Here is a 23,281-nt window from a genome sequence, read left to right as displayed (position 1 = left end):
GTTAATCAATATTACTTCCCTTTAATCCCCTGATTCGATTTCTACTACTCAGGAGAGATTGACATTCATTCATTCCATTTCTGAACTTTTTTATCCTCACTTGGGTCGTGGGGGGTGCTGGAGCCTATCCCAGCTGACTTCGGGCCAGAGGCGGGGGACACGGTGGCCAGCCGATTGTAGGGCACAAGGAGACTGAAAACCATTTTTTAGAGTATCCAATCAGCCTACCATGCATGTGTTTGGAATGTGGGAGGAAACCAGAGTACACAGGGGGGGGGAAAAGCCCACGCAAGCCCAGGGAGAACATGCACACTCCAAAGAGGTGCACTGCCCTGGATTTGAACCCAGGACCTCAGAGCTGTGAGCCTGATGTGCTAAGGAACATAACCATGGCAGAATTGGTTCATTTTACCCAGTCAATACGAGTTTGAAAGATTGTGATCTTATACTTGTTAAACATGTTATTTGCATTCTAGGGAAATTGTGTTTTTCTCAGGTACTTGAACCAGCACTTTGAACTAAAACTACTTTTAAGTTTACAGTTTGAATTATTTAATTTAACGTGTGGTGGTGTGCTTGATTCTCTTATGATCATTGATATGTCATACTTGATGTCAAGATATTGGAAATAAAAATTTTCAATGATATCATTTTTCACTTTACTGTTTGATTTGTTTATTTTTGAGGCAGAATTTAAGACACTTCAAAGTGTCAAACCAGCGCTTTTTTACTTAGTGGTACATGATCCCTTGGGAACATGCGTTTTGTTTATAATTTTGGCCGTACTAAATTTTGTAACCACATCGACTCAAATTAGTGGCACTCTTGTTGGTATCATACATTTCATAACCAAATGTGTTTAAAAAAATATATCGGTGTTCGATATCGGCCCAAAAAATCTTTTTTTGATATCGGCATAGGTCTTTCAAAATCCAATATTGGTCGCCCTCTATTTAAAATAAGACTATACAATTTGTGTACTGTTACTAATACCCATGACAGAGATTGTACCTCCCCGAGTAAGAGTTTAATTTTAACAGACACGTATACCTCTCGTCCGTTTTGTGACCGTTTCAACATTCGCAGCTTCAATGCATCGCTGTATTTTATATTAAGACCCGCCAAATAATACAAACACCCAAGAATGACGTCGTGTTGCATTTTCCTCTTTTTGCATTGCGCACACAATGACTAGGCCAAAGCCTGTTCCAGCATTGTTTGAATTTTTAATCGGCGTACAAGGTGCTTACGAAGCGTCCTACTTTATCTGAGGCATCACAAATGAATCTCCCGTGAGTTACATCAAGAAGGAAGAAGCGAACATTCGGAAGACGGCAACAATATCCTTTTCCAAGGACACCAAGCTCTGTGGTCCTGAGTTCAAATCCGGGTCGATCCACCTGTGTGGTGTTTGCAATTTCGCCTGCATGTGTTTTCTGTGGGTACTCTGGTTAACTCCCATATTCCAAAGATGCATGGTAGGCTGATTGGACACTAGATAATAGAATAAGTAAAATGATCCAACATGGTTTAGCGTGATGCAAGGGAAGTGAATCAATACAATGCAATTTAATAGACATGCTCTGAATGAGAAAAGCTCTGAATGTAATGCTTGATGGGGGGGTTGTAAATGTGAAAAGACCCTGGCTCTATAGTCTTATCTAACCTATCGATGAGTTTATACTTTACATAAAACCCAACTGGAAATGTAAAGGGATATAATTGTGTGTAATGCATTACAAGTTTAATGCTTTACTGCAATATTTTCTCTTTTTATTAAAGTATGAGGGTCATTCCAAAAGTTTTAATCCGCTGAATGGCTCAGAGGGGATTGCAAATTGCACTGTCTCAATGACTGGATTTATGCACTCATGACCTGAAACTTTCATCTCTATTTTAGATTTTGATGACTTGAGAGCTAAGAAAACAATCCCTGTCATGGATGTGTGTCAGAAGCAGAATTGCATATTTGAAATGCTGCATTGCATGGAACCGATCAACATTCACAGGCGCCTGTTGAACGTTTACGAAGCCAATGAAGTTGATGTTAGCACAGATAGAAGATAGGTTCGTTGATTTGTGAGTGACGGAGCGCGCTTTAGATTCCCATGCACACACAGCACCCAATACAACACTGTACCTCAACCAACTTATCCATGCTGATCAAGGGATGTCAGCATCTTGAACTGTCTTTTTCTGGGCTGGGCACCGTGAATGGTGCTATTCCGTCAATTGTTTGAACCAAGATTCCATAATCTTTTGCTTTGTACCGATTCAAAAATTCCTGACAGACATCCAATCGATGGCCCTTTTGGTCCACACACTTTGCTGTATTCTTAAGAATACATCATTTCCAGTACAATGACATTTAATTCAGTTTTCTGCTGATCAGCGCAGATGAGTTAGTCCAGGCGCACAGTGTTTTCTGGAGTGGTGGAATTGCATGCGCCCAGAGTACGATTGATCATTTACATTTCTTTCGCCATTCTGAAATCGACAAACCCATCTCCTAACTGCACTAAAATCCACTGCACTGGCTTTGTAAACGTTCCACAGGCAACGGCAATGGTGAAAGTTCATCGGTTAATTTTTTTTGGTACATAAGAATTCAGAGTCGCATCTCTGTTATGACAATGTCCGGGGTTACTTTCAGAGAATCTAACACCATCAATATATGCAACTGAGAAAAAAATTCACTGAAAAAGTTCAGTCGTCATAAAAATGCAATCCCCTCTGATCGTGAGATGTAAAATATAAATGATTACTTTTGGAAAAGCCATCGTAGTTGTAAGGCATTACTGTTCTGAAAAGATTACTATTACAATTTCTTGAGAAAAAGAAAGCGAGAAAGATTATGCTAGGTGTTGTGGTGTCATTTTAATGGCTTATTAAGGCTCTCTTATTTTATATTTTATATTATAATATTAATTAAGAGTTTTATAGTGGGTTGTATTAAAGATTGTGGAACAAATTATGCTAATTAATTTTTTTTTGCCTCTACTCACGAAAAATCCAAGTTACTATAGAACTGTAAACCAATTAATTTCGTATGTAGAGGTGCCACTATACCTTCACTATTTAATAAAATTAATAAACAATAATAATACAGTACTGCCTTGACATACGAGTGCTCCAACATACGAGAAATTTGAGATACGAGGAAAATGCCAAGCAAATATTTGCCTTGAGATACGAGACAAATTTGAGATACAAGCATACGAGAAAGCCAGGTGGCCAAGTACGCGAGAGGCTGCTTATGATAACAGCGGACTGTCTTTCTTGCTACATCTCCCTCACGTAAAGATATCTACGAGCACTGGATGTACAGGTTGCATTTTTTCTGGGTTTTTTCCGTTAACCAGTACAGAATTAAGGGAAAAACTATGGGTCCAGCTCAAGCCGGTGCAATGAAGGGTAGTGAGAAGAAAAGCGTATGATGACAATCGATATTAAGCACAAAATAATCAAAAAACATGAGTGGTGTACACGTGACTGAGCTGGCACACCAATACGAGAGGAGTACTTTGACAATATGTACCATCCTTAAGCAGAAGGATGCTATAAAGGCTTCCAAAGGTCTGACTATAATTTCCAAGCTGCGCAGTGACATACATAATGAGATGGAAAGCCTTCTTTTAATATGGATAAAAGATAAACAGTTAGCGGGAGATAACGTGACCGTGTCGATAATATGCGAAAAAGCCAGCAGAATCTACATGGACTTGAAAGCAAAGCAAGCATCTGAAAAAGGGGACGCTTCGACACCAGCTGAACTCTTCAATGTGAGTCGTGGCTGGTTTGATAATTTTAGCAGGAAGTTCTGCCTCGAAAGCCCCGGTGGAATACATTAACATCTTTGCCTCGGTTATTGCACAAGAAGCTTTACATTTAGTGTAATGTAAGATTAAAACTAATTTGTGTGTGAATAGTAATAGTAGTTTATTTAAGTTAAATTTAAAGTTTGTTTTATGTTACGAGCGTGTCCGTCAAGTCTCTCCCGTCCGCGCACTCTGTTACCGTCTGTACTGAGTAATGTCACATTTTATTATTGAAGATCATAAAGTAACCTTGTATCTCAAGGTATTACTGTACAAACAAACAAGTTAAGTTTTTTTCAGGCACGTTTTAGGTAGAAATTATGCCAAAATGAATTCAAAATGAGGATCTCCACATCAAATCAAATCAAAAGCCTTTATTGTCATCATACACAGCTGCGTATAACGAAATTGATGAATGGTAAATTGGAAGCAACAATTAGGCCCTTTTTGCCTATTCTTTCCACAATGTGTGTATGAACTAAAGACACGATCCCTTTCCCAGAATGAGCTGGAACGTACTAAATCAATTACATTTAGGTTCCAAAAGAGGGCGACAAATCGCTACAAATGCAAGGCAATAAATGGCCATGGAGCTGATTTTCCGCACCATGTGCTTGCCTCACGTGCTTGCCTCAGTACACCCGCAAATAGTTGCCAACAATAATCGATGATAAAATTCGTTGGCAACAAATTTAATTATCTATCTTTATCGATTAGTTGTTTGTCACCACAAGGACAAACTGAAGGTCAGCAGGGGGATTGGGGGTTAGAAAATCTAGCAGCAGTTGGATCGTTTGCAGCCATCTTGGAACAGTGTGTGGAGTATTCATTCATCTTCCATACCGCGCATAGTTGAAAGGGTTGCGGGGGTTGCTGGAGCCTAACTCAGCTGACTTTGGGTGAAAGGCAGACTACACCCTAGACTGGTCAGGCGTAGGGCACACAGAGAGACAAACGACCATACGCACTCAATCATATCGCCACCAGCGGGAATTGAGCCTGCGCCTGCCCGCACCAAAGTCAGCCAAGGGAATCTCTCCACGACGATGCGGCATGTGGAGTATCAATAATAAATTATGTTCAAGTAACTTAAAGTAACATTTATTCGCTTATACATACCATTTGAAGTTTCATCTTTAACATTAGAAAAGTAGCATTGTTTAGCTCTACATACAATCTATTAATGGTAATAAGGTCAAGGTCGTTAACTTTATGATAGTACAGAAAGAGACAGATTTGTTTGTGTTCTAGGTTGCTATCCAGTAAATGCCTAAGAAAACTGCTGGCAGGCTGGAATGCTCTGAATCAGCTGAGTGAGAGCCTGGAAATATCACAGCTAGAATTCTTGGAACTTCAGCACAATTTTCTAATGGAGCTTCCAAATGACCTCTTTATCAAAGCCCAGAAGTACATTACAATAGCCACCTCACTATTTCTCACTATCACACTGCTATTGATACTTTAGATTTGATGGATCTCGTTACAGCTTGCGGTATCTTAATGTGTCGGCTAATAAGTTGGAGACCCTTCCTGTTCCAAGCTCATCGGAGGACAATTCAAGTAACCTGGAAGAGCTCTACGTGACCAACAACTGTTTGACTGACAAATGTGTTCCACTTCTGGCTGAACATGGCTGCCTCAGAGTTCTTCATATTGCTTACAACCAGTTGGAGACCTTTATTGCCAGGTAAAGTTACAACATTATTATTACAAAAGTCTATCTACTGTAGAAATTATTGTTGAATTTTTAGGGATGCCATCATGACACCGGTGATTTTGTGTAATTAATTATATTTTATATGGGTCTTTTTGTACCCTCTGAATAAAGTCAATTTAAATTAATAAGGTTTATTTTTCTTTTTTCATCAGATGCTTTGGCTTCTTCAGGTTTTCATAGTTTTTAAATGTGGATTGTGGACGGAACAATGAAGAATGGTTAGCATGGCAACATCACAATTCTGAAATCGAAGGTTCAATCTCTGGTGGGATCCAGCCTTCCTGTGTGGAGTTTGCATGTTCTCTCCATGTGGATTTTATCTGCGTACTCTGGGTTCCTCCCACATTCCAAAAACATGCATGGTAGGCTGGTTGAACACTATAAAATTACCCCTAGGTGTCTGTCTCCTTGTGCCCTGTGATTAGTTGGCAATCAATTCATGGTTTACACTGCCTGCTCCAGCACCTGAACGTTGTCTGTCTCCTTGTGCCCTGTGATTAGTTGGCAATCAATTCATGGTTTACACTGCCTGCTCCAGCACCTGAACCTGGGATTGAACCCTCAATCTCAGAACTGTGAGGCCGATGCGCTAACGGCTCATCCACTATACTACTGATTCAAAATAAAACTTCTAGTTTCCTTGCAAAATACAGACTGTTGTCAATGAGGATCACAGAATCTGTCCATACTTTCCATTTTCAGAAACGTGTGATAAAACAACGAAAAACAAAGGTTGCACTTAGCCATCGTTTAATCACAAGTGGTAGTCACGGTGGGAAGGGCCACCTTCATGCTTCATCTCAATTTGGGCGTTCTCGTGATTTCCTCTGTCTGATTGCGGCAAACATTTGCACGTGGTAAACTTTGGCCTGAGATGTTTTCGTATTCGTGATGCAGACTCAACGCAGCAGCCCGCGGTGTATTTCCTGTCAAATTGTTGTATGCAGTTGGTGTTTTTTTTTTTACCTTAATTTGATTATTTGTCTTTTATGCAATATTCTATATAATGCTTTGGCTATTGTAAATTAGGGGTGACAAAAACTTCGATTCGGGTTGTGAGGCACATTCACATGGCAATCAGATCTCCTGTTAGCCAGTACATTTGATTTATTATTTATTTATTGGCCAATCAAATTTTATAACTGGCTACAGCTGCCAGTGATGGTCCTTGACGTCTAATTCATTGATTGGTAGGGGGGAAACGAACAATGCTAGATGTCCAATCATTGAAATGGGAATGTTTTCATTCGCTCCTACCCGTCAAAAGGGATTGGATGTCCCACCGCCGTCAGTGGTGCTGAAAAATGAGCATGCACAGCCTGTTCTCCTGGTTAGGGTGAATTTAATATTTATCATTGTCAATGGCAAGCAATAAATGAATTTGATTTTAAGTCAATTTTATAGATACTGTAAGCGTTAACTGTAACTCACAGGACTACATTTTGGATAAGTTCCTTTTTTTTCGAGCTGCTTCCTGTTTACTGGTCATATAGGTCTTATGATGAACTGGTGTTTGTATGTACTGTTTAGGTTTGTAATATCTCTGTATAATTTTCTCTGTCCTCTGGTAGTAAACTGGCCCAACTGGAGCATCTGGAGGAGCTAGACCTGAGTGGCAATAGACTGAGGACTGTTCCCACAACCATCTTGAACTGTCGGTGTCTGCAAACAATCTCTTTGCACTCCAATTGCATCAATTGCTTTCCGGAAGTTCTCCAGCTCCCGGAGATTAAGGTGCACAATCAGTATAATTATCCCTCAATTGGGATCAATTTACTTTTTCTAATAGTAATGCTACTTATATCACTGGTAAGTTTACTACTAAAGCGAGCTCATATTATTGAGCAGGGTTATGTGGGACAGACTCAGAGAAATACATTACATTTCTGCCATTCTGAGAAAAAAAAAATGTTTTGTTTTTGCTTTTTCAAAGTAGTATATATAGCTATTTGTAAAGTCAGGTGCCCTCCACACAATATGGCATGAAATTGGCAATCCTTTTGGTTTCAGTTTTCATGAGCAAAAGCATTCACAAACAAATGATAAACAAAGAATCTTAGTCAAGAAAATTCAGTCACTCGTTTAAATAACCAAATATAAGTGACATCCACAGTAGTCAGTTAGAATGATCACATTAGTTTAATTAGTTGATGCTTTTCCACTTGAGTTTAAAATATCTAAAATATGTGAGCAGTCTTTAAATGCATCTTTTGCTCCATAAGGAGGAAAGCTTTTATACTTTTCTTTTGCAGGAGTCATTGGTTGTTTGTACGTCAAGCACAACAATTATAGATTACCATGTGTTTGTTGTTTCGCGTGGGTGTCAAAAGATCCAAATAAATCAGGGGTGCGCAACTCCGGTCCTCGAGGGCCCCTATCCAGTCTGTTTTCCATGTCTCCTTCCACAACACACCTGAATCAAATAATCAGGATCGTTATCAAGCTTCTACACAGCTTGCTGATGGGTTGATCATTTGATTCATGTGTATTGGTTTGAGTTTGATTTATTTAACTACCTCTCGTGCTTTTTGTAATCATTTTTTTTCATTAGTCACCTCTGCATGCATACTCATTGATTAGGAACAGCGTAAAAATGGTGTCAAAAGAATTCAAAAGACTTTTTTTTTACTTTGTTGTAATGACTAAAAATATTAACACATTTCCATGTATTTATACGTTTAAATTCCGAGTATCACTCAAAGAATAATATTTGAAAATATGAATTGTTTTTGTCTCTCTCGGTCGAATAGGTTCTCAACCCCTGGCCTAGAGCATATATCCAAGCGCTTAGGGTGGAACTGCAGTCCATTAATGACCTTCAACTCTCTATATTCCTGCCAAAATTACTAAGGCTGCTATCATCTCTCTTCCTCCTTAAAATGAGAAACGACTAATTTCTTGGGGGGCAAAACTAAAACGTAAATGTATTTGTGCTCAGCTAAGCACTCTTAAAATGGTGCACTTAGCGTGAAAAGGCTTTAAGGTGAACTGCATTACAGCAGGGGGTATTTTAATCCCTTTAGTCAAGCCTCGTTTTATTTTTGCTAAGTATCCATTTTGTTAAACCCAACCACGTCTTTGGTCTCCCTGTTAAGTGTGTCGACCTGAGCTGCAATGAATTGACTGAGATTACGCTGCCAGAATCACTACCCCCAACACTTCAAGAGCTGGATCTCACTGGAAATCCTCGCCTCAACCTCGACCACAAGAGCTTGGAACTTCTCAAGTAAGAATATTCCCAATACAGTGGTACCTTGAGATACGGAACTGAGCTCGTATGTCGATTTACTCGTATCTCAAATCAACGTTTCCCATAGAAACATACCTGTCAACCTCTGCCGATAACTGCCCTTATAAATGATTATGATTCCCCTTACAAACCCCCAAAAAACCTTACAAACACCGTACGAGTCTTAAGGTTTTTTTTATTTTATTTAATTTATATGTAAAATCTGGGCAAATCATACAATTTGACAGGTATGACTTACCATTAGTATCAAATAATATAGTCCAGTGTTTCCCAACCACTGTGCTGTGAGCGATGGTTAGGTGTGCCGCAGGAAATTACTGGCCAAGAAATGATACATTGTAATATTCCAAGAGGAAAATTGTAATTTTACAATATTAAAAAAACCTGCTTTTTGTGTAATACAGACGCTCCCCTACTTACGAACATTCAACTTACGAACAACGGTACATACGAACATGTCTGCAAATTGCGTTTAAGTCCAAAAATGTTCGCAAGTCCAATTTTGTATTTCGCCCCTTTTTCGGAGTAGTACTTCTTTCCGCCGCTAATACCGACGCCTGGCGCTGTGAGAGCTCAGCTCACCCAGCATCTACCTTCTTCTTTGTTGCAATGCGGAAGTGCGTGAATGTATCTCCAGTGTGCAAAGAACCTTTTTCATTTGTATCATTAAATATCTCATGCATCCAATATTGAATATGGTTGGTAAAAAGCTAAAGGCTTCTATTGAGGGAGTTGCAAGGAAGAGGCAAGCCATTTCATTTGAAACGAGTGGCAATAATAACGAAGCTTGATGCGCGTGAGAGTGGTGAGCGTTGCACATTCAGTACCATTTATAAACAGAAAGATCGAGCAGCAGGACCCAAATATTGAACGTTGCACAAAGTTTGCAAATCAATTGAATGATGCCATACAGTGCTACCTCATCATTTATGATGAAAAAAAGAAGAAAACTGTGCAATCGTCATTAGGTCGCTTCTTTTGGCCAGTTTCTAATACATAAATCTCTCTCTCTACAGTACTGTACATATTCTCTCCATTTTATTAAATGTTTTTTTCAGTACAAACCAATGCGTGTTACTTATACAAGCCTTAAACATACAAATGCACTTGTATAAACCTTCAATATACTTATATCGGCCTTAAACATAAATTATAATACAAAATATAGCACTGAATCAACTTACAAACAAATTCAACTTATGAACAATCGCTCGGAACCAATTGCGTTCGTAAGTAGGGGAGCGTCTGTATTAAGAAATGGAAGTAATCCTGGGAGAGAAAGTCAAAATTACGACAATAAAATCGATACATTACATATTTTTACATCACGTGAACTGGAAGTTGTTCGGGGTCCGCAGATGTTAGGTCTGTGTGAAAAATTACATATTGAAATACCCTATTTACTCGCACATAAGCCTTAAAATCGTTGAATTTGACAAATTCTTGCGTATAATCCGCCCCCTGATTCACAATTTTCACCTCCATATTCATGGTTTTAATAGGGAGTACAAATGTGTTACTTTGAAAGGAAAATCTAAAGAAAAATCATTGCACGTGGTATTTTTGAGATACTGTATGAATCAAAAGGTATTAGGGTCAATATAAGGAATTCATTCATCCAGTAATGTTTTCTTACTGCAAAACAGAAAATAACCAACAAATAGTAAATGTTACTTTGCCAACATCTACTGGTGAAAAAGAGTATAGCAAGTCTTGTGTGCATATAAGCCGTACCCTTGATTCAGTCTTTTTTTTGTACTCTTTTGGTGTTTCTTTGATTCCTGTTGATAAAACGTTGATGAGAATGACTTCATATAGAAAATATAGGTGTCAGTTTTTAAATTGATTTTCAGATTCGTCTTGAGATTTTTGCATGCAAAAATTGTGCCCCAGGTCAAAAACGATTGGGAAAAACTGATATAGTCTAACGTAAACTCATTAAATCACTCCTGGTCACCACTTGTGTTTTTGCTGCAGTAACATTCGCTGTTTGAGGTTGGATCCCTCCACCTCTGCTCCCATTGCCAGTGAATGTCTTGGAGCCCCTGCAGTCTGGAGCAACGGATACACAGAGGCTTCTGGCGTCAAAAACAAGTAAGCCATTAATTGTATTGATGACCAGTCTTAAAATGTTGATCTTGAAATTCTTGAAATATTCAATCAATCAATTATTTTTCTCTTTTCTTGTTCTTTTTAGTTTGTGTGTGGCGGCTCTCGCACAGGACACATTCTGTGGAGTCCATGAAGCACTGTATGGGGTTTTTGATGGTGACAAAAATGTTGAGGTGCCTTACCTGATGCAGTGCACCATGGGAGATGTTTTAGCAGAAGAGCGCCAAAGGGCCCCGACCCAAGGAGACTACATGACTAACACGTTCCTCACCATGCAACAGTAAAGTGAATGAATAAAAAAACAACCATAAAAATAAAAACTGAGTTGACATTACGATTTGTCTTTTGACTTCCAATAGGAAACTAGGTACAGCAGGACAACGGAGGGGCGGATCAGCAGTGTTATGTCACATTAAACATGACCCCATGCCTCCTGGTGAACAGGGTGGCTGCTTCACCCTTAAGTCTGCCAATGTAGGCAGATGCCAAGCTGTTTTGTGCCGAAATGGTAAAGCGATGCAACTCTCCACTGTCCACACTGTCAAAGAAGAGATGGAGTGCCTCAGGGTCCGGCAACATAATGCCATCATCACAGAGGTAAGAATGAAGCATGTTTAAAGTGTTACTGGCTGTGATACAGGGACTTCAAAAAAAATCTTGCAATACCACCATTCAGTTGAAGTCCAGTACCGGACCATATAGAAAGCCAAGAGGAAAGAAGGTGTAGATTGTTAATGATCTTTTATGTTAACGCTGTTCAGTGCTGTCCAAAGTGCGGGAAATGTCAAAATGCGATATTGTTTCCGGTACAAAATGCAAGGACCATAATTATAGAGCACTCTCCAATGAAATCAAGTATTTACAGTTGTCTAAGAGCTTTTAGAGTTTTGAATCATCGGATAATAAATAGAAACGATCTAAATCTGGGTTCCATTTGTAAAGTAACTTGAAGCTTCCTCTTTCTTTAGGACAATAGAGTCAGCGGTGTAACTGACTCCACCAGAATTATGGGATATTCCTTCCTGTGCCCGTCTGTGATCCCACGGCCACACGTCTCCACGGTGACGCTCACCCCACAAGATGAGTTCTTTCTCCTAGGCAGCCGAGGCTTGTGGGAGACGTTATCTCCCGGAGAAGCGGTGGAAGCCGTCAGGAATGTTCCTGACCCGCTGGCCGCCGCCAAGAAGCTCGTAACTCTAGCTCAGAGCTACGGCTGTTCTGACAGCCTGAGCGCCGTCGTCGTCCAGCTCAGTATCACGGAGGACTGCTGCTGCTTTTGCGAACTGCTGCCACCGCCTCCCAGTGCGAGTTTGGGGGCACACACGCAAGCTCACCCCTACCTAGCGGGTGGAGACTTATTGCCACCGGCGTGGTCGGGAACAGTCAGTGACCTGAGTAGCGAGTTTAGCACGTCAGAAATGAGCAGCGAGGTGGGCTCGACGGCGTCGTCGGAAGAGCCGCTGCCCCTAATCGAACCGGCGTCGGTCCAGACCAGCCTGGCGGCGCGAGCTCCCGTGCACCGGATTGCTCGCGGAAACTTCCAGAGGCAGTTCTCCGGAGCGCTGTCCGACAATGGGCTTGACAGCGAGGACGAGGAGCCCGTGCCGGGGGTCTTCTCCAACGGCAGTCTCGTGGAGGTCGAGGCTGACGTCCACAGCCTTCAAGGCCTGGAACTGCAAATCCCCTCTCATTTGCACTCCGGCACAAATGCCCTTAATTCCGTCATTGTGAGTGTTGACCCTTTGCCTACCCCCAACTCAAACCCTCCTGCCATCACACCATCATCGCCTTCCCTCGGTGGGGACGCCCGATGGAACTCTCTGAGCCGAAGGGCTAAAGCCAATGGTTCTGTAGCATGCCAAGGCAGGACCCAAGACCTAATTGAAGAGGCGGCGGATGCCCCGGCCAAGAAGCATGGGGGCTACTTCAATGCTCCTGCTCAGCCAGACCCAGAAGACCAGCTGATCATTCCACCAGAGCTGGAAGAGGAAGTCCGGCAGATCATTCAGCAACAACAAATGGAGACTCTGAGCCAGCAAACGTCCAACTACCAGAAACCCCCAGACTATTTCATCACACCCCTCTAACCTTTTTCCCTCTACCACAGGGGGTCACTTTCTATATAGCATTGTAGTTGCTGCCTTCTTTTGCACTGCTTCCTCACAGTATTCAGATTTGTATAGATTGGAGACTGTTTAAAAATATATGTACTCTTTTCTAGTGTTAATTTTGTGCCGGGCAAAATGAAATGCCATTAGTAAAACAGTTATTCGGCAGATTCGCGAACCTAAAGAAACACTGTGGAAGCATTTCTTTAGAAGTTTAATTTATGTTAAAATAAGGATAATGCAGATGACTTTTGCAGACACTCAAATTTCCAGGCTTTATGGTGCTTGATCTTTCAGCTGTCAGTTAGTCAAACGTTACCTCCTAGGAGTTTCATACTTTAAGTGACCAATATGTGCTAATGTTCTCTGAGAGAAACACAACTATTTCAAAAGTCTGTTTTTCCCTCTTTGTGTTCTCTGATGAGTGCTGGAGTGGTGAACATGAGGATCCCACTGCTCTAACAAGCCCTTTGAATGTGATTACTAGATTTAATGCATTTGAACTGCACAAGAAAGTTACTTTTGCTAAATAAAGTTTTCAGACGACTGTTGAATGGTGTTTTTTAATAAAACGTGTTTATTAAAATAGGCTTGCACAAACAAGTGTCAAATATTGAATTGAAAATTCAGAGCTCCGTCGACCTCATTTCAGGAGTACCCTTGTCTCATTTCTGAAATTTTTCCAGAGAATGTGATTCACGCAAAATCGATATAAAATGTAAAAATAAAATTAATGTAATGCAATTTAAATCAAACTTGTTTTTACGTTAATTGAAATATTGTGTTTTTGCTAACAATTGAAAAAGTAGAGCATAATGAAAATAAGTACCGTATTTATTCGAGTATAACGCGGAAAAAGTATATACCAAAAAACTGAAGCAAGGTGCGCGTTATACACGAATCCCGGTGAAACACTGGCCTCTGCCGGTGAAAAACTCCCCTCCCCAGCCGTTATGTATAAAAGGAGACCTAAAACCTGTCTTCGTCCGTCAGATGGCGATAATCTACCTTCTTTTACAGAAGCCAGCCCCACGCTGAAGTCGCACAAGACGAATCATTCGTCAGAACTTGTAACTCGGATGATTCACAATGCACTCGTGTTACCGAATTCATCCGGGTTACAGTGCAGTTGAATCAAATGCGGAAGTAAATGCTGTACACGATAGTTTTTCCCCCCAAGATGGCGCCGTCAGGCGGCAGCCGGTGCAGTAGCTCTGTCCACTCTTATTTGTTTTTCGTGTTTTACAGCCTTTATGTTTTTTTATTACATTTTAATATTTCTTAATACATTCCTTATTACTTTACTCTGTACTTTATTTATACTTTTTACTTTAATGTTTTTACAACTATCTTTGTTCTGTTAGCCTGGCTTCTTTCGGCTACTTCTTTTTTAGAACCATTCAGCCATGCCTACGCTGTCATACACATGGGATTAGCTGTGAACAATACGCAGCAGAAGGAGCAACACCTCAATGCCGCTGTAAATCCGGAGCTGGACAACAGTGCCGGGAGAAGAAGCGGCGCTTCAGACCAACCATTCCATCTATTATTACGGGGAAAGTGAGATCCCTCCCCGGTAAGATGGAAGAGCTGTCCAGGCTGGAAATGAAGTCGAGGAGTTGTACTCTGCTACTGTTGATTCTTCAGCTCCAGACTACTGAGGGACTCTGCGGATAAGCTTGGAAGAATGACTGCATATTTTCAACCTCGGTCACAGTCTGCAGAAGTTCCCCATCTTGTGGAAGACTTCCTGTGTGTGGTTCCAGTTTTATCCAACTCTACAACGTCTTTTCTTGTGTCTGTATCCATTTTTGCTACTGCAACCAAGATGGCGCCGCTCAAATGGCAGCCGGTAGCGGTAGCTCCGTCAGCTCTTGTTCGTTTTGTGTTTTTGCTGCTTTTGTCTTTTTTTTTTACTACAATCTACAATGTCTTGTGTCCATCTTGTTACTGCAATCAAGAAATTTCCCGAATACGGGATGAAATAAAGTTCTAACCTAACCTAACAATGTGTGTTTAACTAAATGCTGACGTTACTATGATCAAAATGTAAAAAAATAACATGATCAGCCCAAAGAACAAAATTTGCAGGTATGTTTTGCCTTTTGAATGTTTAGAAAACTGGTGTTCGCAATACACAACACCATGTTCCTTCTATTGTTCTGCAAAGTCAATCAATTTGCTATGTGAACTGGTTGCATGACATATGTGATTATTCACTGCTAAATTTCTTCTGTCTTGTGGGCTGACTCAATGTGTCCCCAATGAATGGCGATATAAGTGGTCAATCGTCCGACATAAAAATAATCATGGCTGACATCCAATGACAGACAAAAACCTGGAGCAGAAATGCCTCCAAAAAACTTTGTACACATACAATAATTCAAATATGTTCCAAGTCTTTATTTTAACTAATAAACCTTTGTCAACTTGAATAAGTACTAAATCCAAATTAAAAATACATCTCGACATCATTCACATACCTGTCAACTTGTACGTTTTATACGTATTTTATACGTTTTTTTACCATTTAAAATCATGTACGCCGTACACCGACTTTTGTACGGGGAAAAAAAATCGCCAATATTTATGAAAACCGATCTCAAGACCGTTTTGGCTAAAATCCAGATAGTCTCGTAGGCTGGTAGCCAACGACGCTACTGTCATCGATCGTTACTATTGTCACGGTATACCAGCAAAAATTATCCTCAATCGTATGTATTTTTTTAGCGGTGCGTACGGCAATATCGATAAAGGATGACATGCGCATGCGTAGATATACATAGAGTAAATATCGTGGAAGCAAGCATGGAGGAGCCACCTAGTAAGAAACGAAGAACTCAAGGATCGGGTCGACACCAGAAAGAATGGGAGTTGCTTCAAGGTGAATATGCTGGCTGGATTAAAGCATCGTTAAGAGGCACTCAATTCTCATTGTGTCCCTTGCAATAAAGACGTGAAAGTTGCTGCGAGTGGATTTTACGATCTGAAGAGCCACTTTAAAACTGCCGGACACGTGGAGAATGTGAAAAAAAACAATTCTCGGTGTTTGTACGGTTTTGTGGGGGTTTGTAAGGGGAATCATAATCATTTATAAGGGCAGTTATCGGCAGAGGTTGACAGGTATGCATTCACAAACCAAAGTTACAAAAAAAACTGAAGTTGATGGCAGGGATGTCTTAAAATTTTTAACAGTTATAATCAAATTCATTAGAGGGTATTGTTTTCGCATCAATACATGAATACTTCAAAATACAGAAAACAACATTCAGGTGTCCTAACAAAAAAAACAACCAATGATTGGAAGTCAGACACCGCTTTTGGTTTCACAACAAAAACGTTAAAATAGATATTCCTTTGCATAGGTATAAAATGAGTTACAAAAAGGCCTGAGTTATACAGAGGTTGTTTCAGCCCTCAAAGGGGCTCTATGGGGGGAGGAGCGGGGATGTCCTCTCTCCACCTGGTGCCGAAGGTACTGCTTCACCCTCCGGATGGTCTGGATGGTGAGCACTGTCCCCACTGTGTACAAAATGGCTGTGATGAGTCCAAATAAAGCGACGGCCGCATCCGCCCCGCTGACATCACAGTTCATCCATGTGTACCCGTTTCGTGTGTACAGTCGCTCCCGCTGCTGGCAAACATCGGTGGCGTTGACGCCGATTACAAAGTGCAAGTAGAGACCGACAGCCACCACATAGGCTGCAGCTCCTACGGCCTGAAAGCCCAGCGCCCCATAAAGGACATTACGGGACAAATGGTGGGGGGGTTTGTTGCCTGCCACCACAAAGAGCAGCGAGACCACACCCATCGTCAGGCTGAAGGCAACGCCACCGTAAATGCCCGGCGCTCTCATCTGGCTGTACTGCATGTCCAGGTCGCGCACCTTCTGCAATTCTGTGCCTTGCAGGTTAAAGTTAGAGTTGATGTTGAAGCTGCCGAGCCCACCCATGGAAGATAATCCTGTTGTCACCATCTGAGCGGCGACCACACAGATCAAGACCAGGGCATTGGTCAGCACAGAACAGATCAGAACGATACCTAAAGGCATGAGACAGTAAGATGAGTGTAATGGTAAATCAGCAGTTCCCAACATTTTTCTCAGCGCAGAAAGGGGAGACCGACAACTTTAGACAAAAGCGTGGGGGAGGGGTATGGAGGTCCTTGGACGATGGCAAAAAAACAACTCCAGAGCATAATAGCATTTATTATAATGATAACAACTTCTCCTCATTTCAAGTAGGAGGGCGAGATTGAAAACATGAATACAGTGGTACCCCGAGATACGAGCTTAATTCGTTCCGGGACTGAGCTCGTATGTCAATTTACTCGTAACTCAAATGAACGTTTCCCATAGACATGAACGAAAAAACAAATTAATTTGTTCCAACCCTCTGAAAAAACACCCAAAACAGGATATTGGATTGGAAAAACATTATTTGTTCTAATTCGCCATCTATTAACAAAGTAACAAATAACTAGTGGTTTAATAGTACTAAAATGTGTTTTTGATAGTACTAAAAATAGACGGATTTGGCGGAAGGGAGAGTCATAGAGAGGGGGGGAGGGGAGGGGGACATTTTGCACGGCAACGCGCTCGTAACATAACATAAACAAATTTAAATGAACTTGGATTACGATGCAGACACTCAAAAATAAGTTTAATCTAACCTTACACTAAACTTAATTCTAATTTTGTTTTAAATTTTTATACCTTTCTTCTCCCGGGTTGGCTCTATTTGCCCCGCTTCCACCCTGACTTTCTGATGCAACCAATCGAGGGTTGTTTGCTTTTGTATTCCCTTCAAAATATTCCGAAAATGATGCACACAAATATCTTCACAATAGGATAGCGCACGACCATTTGCCAACGAGAAGTAGTATATACGCCATTCGCACTGACAAACAGGAAAAAAACATGCAAAGAAATGCAACGCAGTGCTCGTAGAGACATTACACGAGGGAGTTGCGACCACAGAGACATTACACGAGGGAGTTGCGACCACAGAGACATTACACAAGGGAGTTGCGACCACAGAGACATTACACAAGGGAGTTGCGACCACAAAGACATTACACGAGGGAGTTGCGACCACAGAGACATTACACGAGGTAGATGCGGGGAGAGACAGTGCCCATGATGTTCATATGAGCAGCCTCTCGCGTCCGATGTCTGCTCGTATATCAAAATTTGTCTCGTATTTCAAGATAAATATTTGCTCAAAATTTTACTTGTACCTCAAATTGCTCGTATGTCGGGGCACCAGTATGTCGAGGTACCACTGTATTTATTTCTCTGACGGACCGGCATCAGGTAGCTCACGGACCAGTACCAGTGGATGTCATGTCTCAGAAGCCGTCAGTGGTTAGCAACCAAGCCATCTTCACAGCCTTATCTATGGCGTACAAGCTCTCATAAGTCTGATCGATTTTTTGGGGGGGCCACAAATTTAGTTCGAGATCCTGACCGATAGGGAATTCTCAATCTTAAATACCGTATTTTCACACCAGTAGGACGCACCGCATGAAAGAGCGCCGTCTCAGTTGCAGGTGTATATTTTGTTTTTTGCTCATAGACAAGGCGCTTTGGCCCAATGGGCACTAGCATGACACTATGCTAGCGTATGTTATGCACGTGTAGGTTATGCTAGCGTATGTTCTGCTAGCGTATGTTATGCTAGCGTATGTTACGCTAGTGTATGTTATGCTAGCGTATGTTACGCTAGCGTATGTTATGCTAGTGTTTTTTCTCTTTTTTAAAAAAGACAGCATGAACAAAATTAAGTTTGATTGTGCTTTATTGGGGGGGGGGGAGGACTCCCGTTGATAGAAGTTATAGCAATTAAACATCCACAAAACCATCAAACTCATCTTTTGTGTCTGATGTAAAGAGTTCGGCCAAGTGGGCGAGTTTGCCGTCCAACATGTTATGCTCCATGTCACTATAAGAGTCTGACTTGTCGCCGGGGTATTCGGGGAACTTGATGCCAGCTTTGGCGAAAGCTCGAACTACAGTTCTGGCCGACACTTGAGCCCAGGCATCCACAATGCATTTAAATATTGTCGCGTAACTTGCAAGTCGTTGCCTGCCGGTCATTGTATAACTATGTATACCATAGGACATCCATTGCTCTGTTTACGGCAACGTCCAGCAATTGTAGTTCCTTCGTCAAACCTACCGGAATGACAGCAAGCTCGGAGTTCATATGCTGGACTTGGTGTTTCACTTCAGCCGTGAGATAGGTGCGCATGGAGTTGCAGATCAGTATTGACGGTGACGTGCGGAAAAAGCCATCCGGTCTCCTCGCATAAACCTCGTTAAGCCACTCTTTCATTTTGTCCTCGTCCATCCATCCCTTCAGGTTGGCCATGACAATGACACCGACCGGCTGTATAGTTTTTCTTCGGCAAAATCTTTCTCTTAAAAATCCCCATGGGTGGTCGCTTCTGATGGTTCCCATGGCAAGCAAGCACAATCGTGAAATCTGCCTTCTCGTGGCCTGTTGTGCGTACCGCGACCGTGCTGGTTACCTTCTTGTGGACAGTGTGTTTCATCGGATTGTCGAAAGTAAGCGGCACCTCGTCCATATTGGTAATGTGGCTGGGCTGTATACGCTTGTCGGCAATATTTTTGCTGCAGTAGCAGCGGAAGGCCGTCATCTTTTCTTTGTAGTCTGCCGAAAGCTGCTGTGCCATCGTAGTTCTTTCCCGGATGGATAGATGGTTCCGTTTTATGAAGTGAAACCATCAAGATGGACCTCCAAGAAAATGTTCGATTTTCATTTCATTGGCAAGCTTTTTTGCTCTTAGTCAAATGGAAACTGAGACGCTTCTCCCCACTCCTATTTTGTCGATCCAGTGGTTGAGAAACTCTTCCAACCTGGGCCACTTCGCTTAACCTCTGTGGAAACGCAGCGTTCTTTTTGGGTTGTTTAAGCTGATTTTACAACCTCCTCCACTTGCGAACCATGGACGTTTATGTTGAGGTGCCTCGCTGCAGCTTGATTTCCATGTTCTTCCGCATAGCGGATAGCTGCCAGTTTAAACTGTGCCTCCTAAGCGTGTCTCTTTGTAGAAGCCATTTTCGGGGGTCAAACTGATATTGTTTTGCACAACGCATTCCTGCATTATTTATAGGTACGTGCTCCATTCTTTAGAACCCCCCGCACCCTCCCCCCCCTTTTCACACCTGCATATTGTCGTCAGTTACGTCCGTATTTTCACTTAAGCGCGTCAGCAAGAAATGCACCCAGAAAATCAAGAGGTCAACGTCATACAGTGACATCTACAGAATCTTGAATTTAGTGCACAAAAAAGGCATTCAGACCGATTGGGCCCCCCGATGAAAAAATTTAGACTTTGAAGTCCATCCTATAGGTGTGAAAATACGGTATGTTCTTATTCCTAGTGGTTACCACTCGCCTTGTGTCCTTCAAAAAGGAAAAGGATATTGTTGCCATTTTCTGAATGATCTCTACTTCTTTTTAGGTGTTATGGAGGATAGTTTCATTCATGCTGTAATGGCGTGCTACATGGTCATGCTTGTAAATTCTCTCATTCATTCCACGGTCCTCACACAACTACCAACTAAACCCTTTAAAATTGGTCAAAGTGTCCCAATTTTGTATGAAAGATCTGAGGAAACACACGAAAATGAGAGAAAATTATAAGAAAATGACTCATTATTGTCTTAATATAAATAAAGCATATGAAAACGTGCCCTGCACCGCTGAAATAGTTCCCTCCGGGGGCGTTATTATGGGAGACGTACTACGTGTGTTTGATGGCGGCAAGAGCTGCTCTACCAGGTCCGAAAGCCGTCCACTTTGTACTACACTTAGACTTTTATGTGTGCCCTGTGTGTGTGTGTGTGTGTGTGTGTGTGTGAAAAGTGTCGCGTTGCATTTATATGGTTTTTAATCGCTTAATAAGGGGAATTGCATTCATTATAAGGGGAGCATTTAGCAGAGGGGGACGGGTATGTTAAAGAGAATCTTGAAACATGGTTGTTGTGAGACAGCCTATTGAATTAAATTGAATGGTTTTATTGTCATTACATGAGATAGAATGAGAATGATGAAATGAGAGCCCAATAGAGGGTAACAATGTTCTAAAGTGAGAATCAATGCATCCGCGACAATATTTTGAAAATAAAATAACGGAAAAGGAAATGCATTTACTTTTTGGGGGATTTTGTAACTTGGATCTTTTTCGTAAAAAATGGCAACCTGAAAATTTCATACCTAGGGGCATTCGTAAATAGAGGTATGACTATATATTTTAAAAATAATCTGGCAGATTGGATTCTTTTATGCTGCTTCTGACGTAAGGGACCGCCAATCATCTCCGCGTGAGTGGCTCTTTGACTCTAACAGTTTAACATTTTTGCTCTGTGTCTAACTTGTTCACCACCCCTGCTCTAGAGTTTTATGTTGGCCTTCGCTCCTTCACTCTCACTGATAGCAATAGAAATGAAATGTATTTATCCTGGGTTGTAATTGAGTGATTATGTTTCACTTGCTGCCAATCCTGCCAGGCAAAAAGGATGCGATATCTATCGCTGTCAATGGTAGCCAATGAGTTATTACTTCAAAATAAATGTATATATATTTTTAAAAGCCGATCTTTTTTAGCCAAATGTGATCTTCAATTTACGTGATCGGGTACGATTTCCGATCATATGATTGAGCCAAGAAATTTCTACGCATGTTGCTACACCTCAGATTGCATCTCTGAAAAGAGTCAATATCATATCATGGCACACCATACATTCTTCAAATGAGTGCCTTAGTACAGAAAATAAGCCCCTCACGTTTTACGATAACTGTGTACGCCACTTATACTGCGATTGTAGCTTTGTACGTCATCAATATGACAATGAGTTGGTGAACATGGGAAAACCAGTTAGACTTGATACAGAGATACTGAGACCAGAAAGGGTTATGTGCATAATGAAACCACAGCCTGCCCCTTAAGGTGCATAAATACATTTTCTAAATTCTTTCTAGTTAGTCTCACCTCTCCTAGAGCACATGTGCGTGCATTTGGAGTCATTGTGTGCAACACGTTGTACGTCTCGCGCACGCTTGGGAGAACGGTCTGGATCCCTGTTGTAGTACGGGGGCCGGGAAGATGACCTAGTGGAAGAAAGGACAAGTGGGCACTTGAAAAGTCACATCCTTCCATTCCCAACTCTCAAAAACCTACCGTATTTTCACAACTATTAGGCGCACATAAAAGTCTGAAATTTTCTCCAAAATAGACATGGCGCCTTATAATACAGTGCGGTTTATAGATGGACCAATACTAAAATTGTTATCACGATAAAATAAAATAAATCCGTCGATAGGACAATTATGGCAAGCAGCCCCGACTCTACTATTTTCCCGTAGATAAAGTGCTGCGCGTTGACTGCTGGGATATGTAGTTTTTTTGTCAATAAACCCAATGACTTGTGGCCTGCCGATCGGCATCAACACTAGCTAGCTACTATTTGTGAACGAATTGTGGCCTAGCGATCGCCATCAACACAGCTGCGAAGCATGGAAGACAGCCTTGGAATAGTTGCGCTAGCTACTAGCTAGCTACCATTCGGGAATGAATTGTGGCCTGGCGATCGCCATCAACATAGCTGCGAAGCATGGAAGACAGCCTTGGAATAGTTACGCTAGCTACTAGCTAGCTACCATTCGGGAATAAATTGTGGCCTGGCGATCGCCATCAACACAGCTGCTAAGCATGGAAGACAGCCTTGGAATAGTTACGCTAGCTACTAGCTAGCTACTAGCTAGCTACCATTTGGGAATGAATTGTGGCCGCCTGGACGAACGTATTAAACTCAGCGTTTTCGATGGACAAATGTTCAATTCGGACACAGATAATGAGGACTTTGATGGTTTTGTGGGTGATGATGACGTGAGTAAGTTGTAAAATGTCTAAATAAAGTACAACCGAACTCAGTTTTGCTTCCGTTGCCTTTTTAAAAACGTGTTTTTAGCGTGTGGGTGTAGCGTGCAAGAACTATATTTCCCAGCAGTCACTGCGCACCGGCACCCGGAAATAGGCTGCTTCCGGTAGCCAGTGCTATTGCCTTTCCATGTTCATCCATATATAATATATGCGTGTAATGAAATGGTGCGTGCTTTGTGTGTCTAAAATACAGAAATAGCACTCGTTACTGACACTGCGGCTTAAAATACAATGCGCTGAATAGTCGTGAAAATACGGTAAATTTCTATGGCAGCACATGGGTAGAACGGTCAACAAAAACCTAACT

General features: G+C 41.5%; 2 protein-coding genes across 4 annotated transcripts in view; one reads left to right on the top strand and one right to left on the bottom strand.

Moving 5' to 3' along the window:
• LOC144069313 (PH domain leucine-rich repeat-containing protein phosphatase 1-like) overlaps positions 1–13,559 on the top strand; it is a 34,176-nt gene extending 20,617 nt beyond the window's left edge. For both annotated transcript variants that reach the window (XM_077594563.1, XM_077594562.1), the window contains 8 exons: positions 5,070–5,225; positions 5,305–5,505; positions 7,107–7,269; positions 8,631–8,761; positions 10,763–10,879; positions 10,983–11,177; positions 11,257–11,494; positions 11,866–13,559. In XM_077594563.1, coding sequence (XP_077450689.1) covers positions 5,070–5,225; positions 5,305–5,505; positions 7,107–7,269; positions 8,631–8,761; positions 10,763–10,879; positions 10,983–11,177; positions 11,257–11,494; positions 11,866–12,984 — 2,320 coding nt within the window. In that variant the 3' untranslated portion in view covers positions 12,985–13,559. The remainder of the gene's footprint in view (positions 1–5,069; positions 5,226–5,304; positions 5,506–7,106; positions 7,270–8,630; positions 8,762–10,762; positions 10,880–10,982; positions 11,178–11,256; positions 11,495–11,865) is intronic.
• Positions 13,560–15,387: 1,828 nt separating this feature from the next.
• Positions 15,388–23,281, bottom strand: part of LOC144069315 (MARVEL domain-containing protein 3) — a 13,425-nt gene continuing 5,531 nt past the window's right edge. For both annotated transcript variants that reach the window (XM_077594576.1, XM_077594577.1), the window contains 2 exons: positions 22,024–22,142; positions 15,388–17,046 (listed from right to left, as the gene is read on the bottom strand). In XM_077594576.1, the coding sequence (XP_077450702.1) occupies positions 16,400–17,046; positions 22,024–22,142 (766 nt within the window). In that variant the 3' untranslated portion in view covers positions 15,388–16,399. The remainder of the gene's footprint in view (positions 17,047–22,023; positions 22,143–23,281) is intronic.

This window comes from Stigmatopora argus, chromosome 24 (assembly GCF_051989625.1).
Source record: "Stigmatopora argus isolate UIUO_Sarg chromosome 24, RoL_Sarg_1.0, whole genome shotgun sequence".
Taxonomy (NCBI): Eukaryota; Metazoa; Chordata; class Actinopteri; order Syngnathiformes; family Syngnathidae; genus Stigmatopora; species Stigmatopora argus.
The sequence above is the reverse complement of the archived record's forward strand: the minus strand, read 5'-3'. Positions and strand labels throughout refer to the sequence as shown.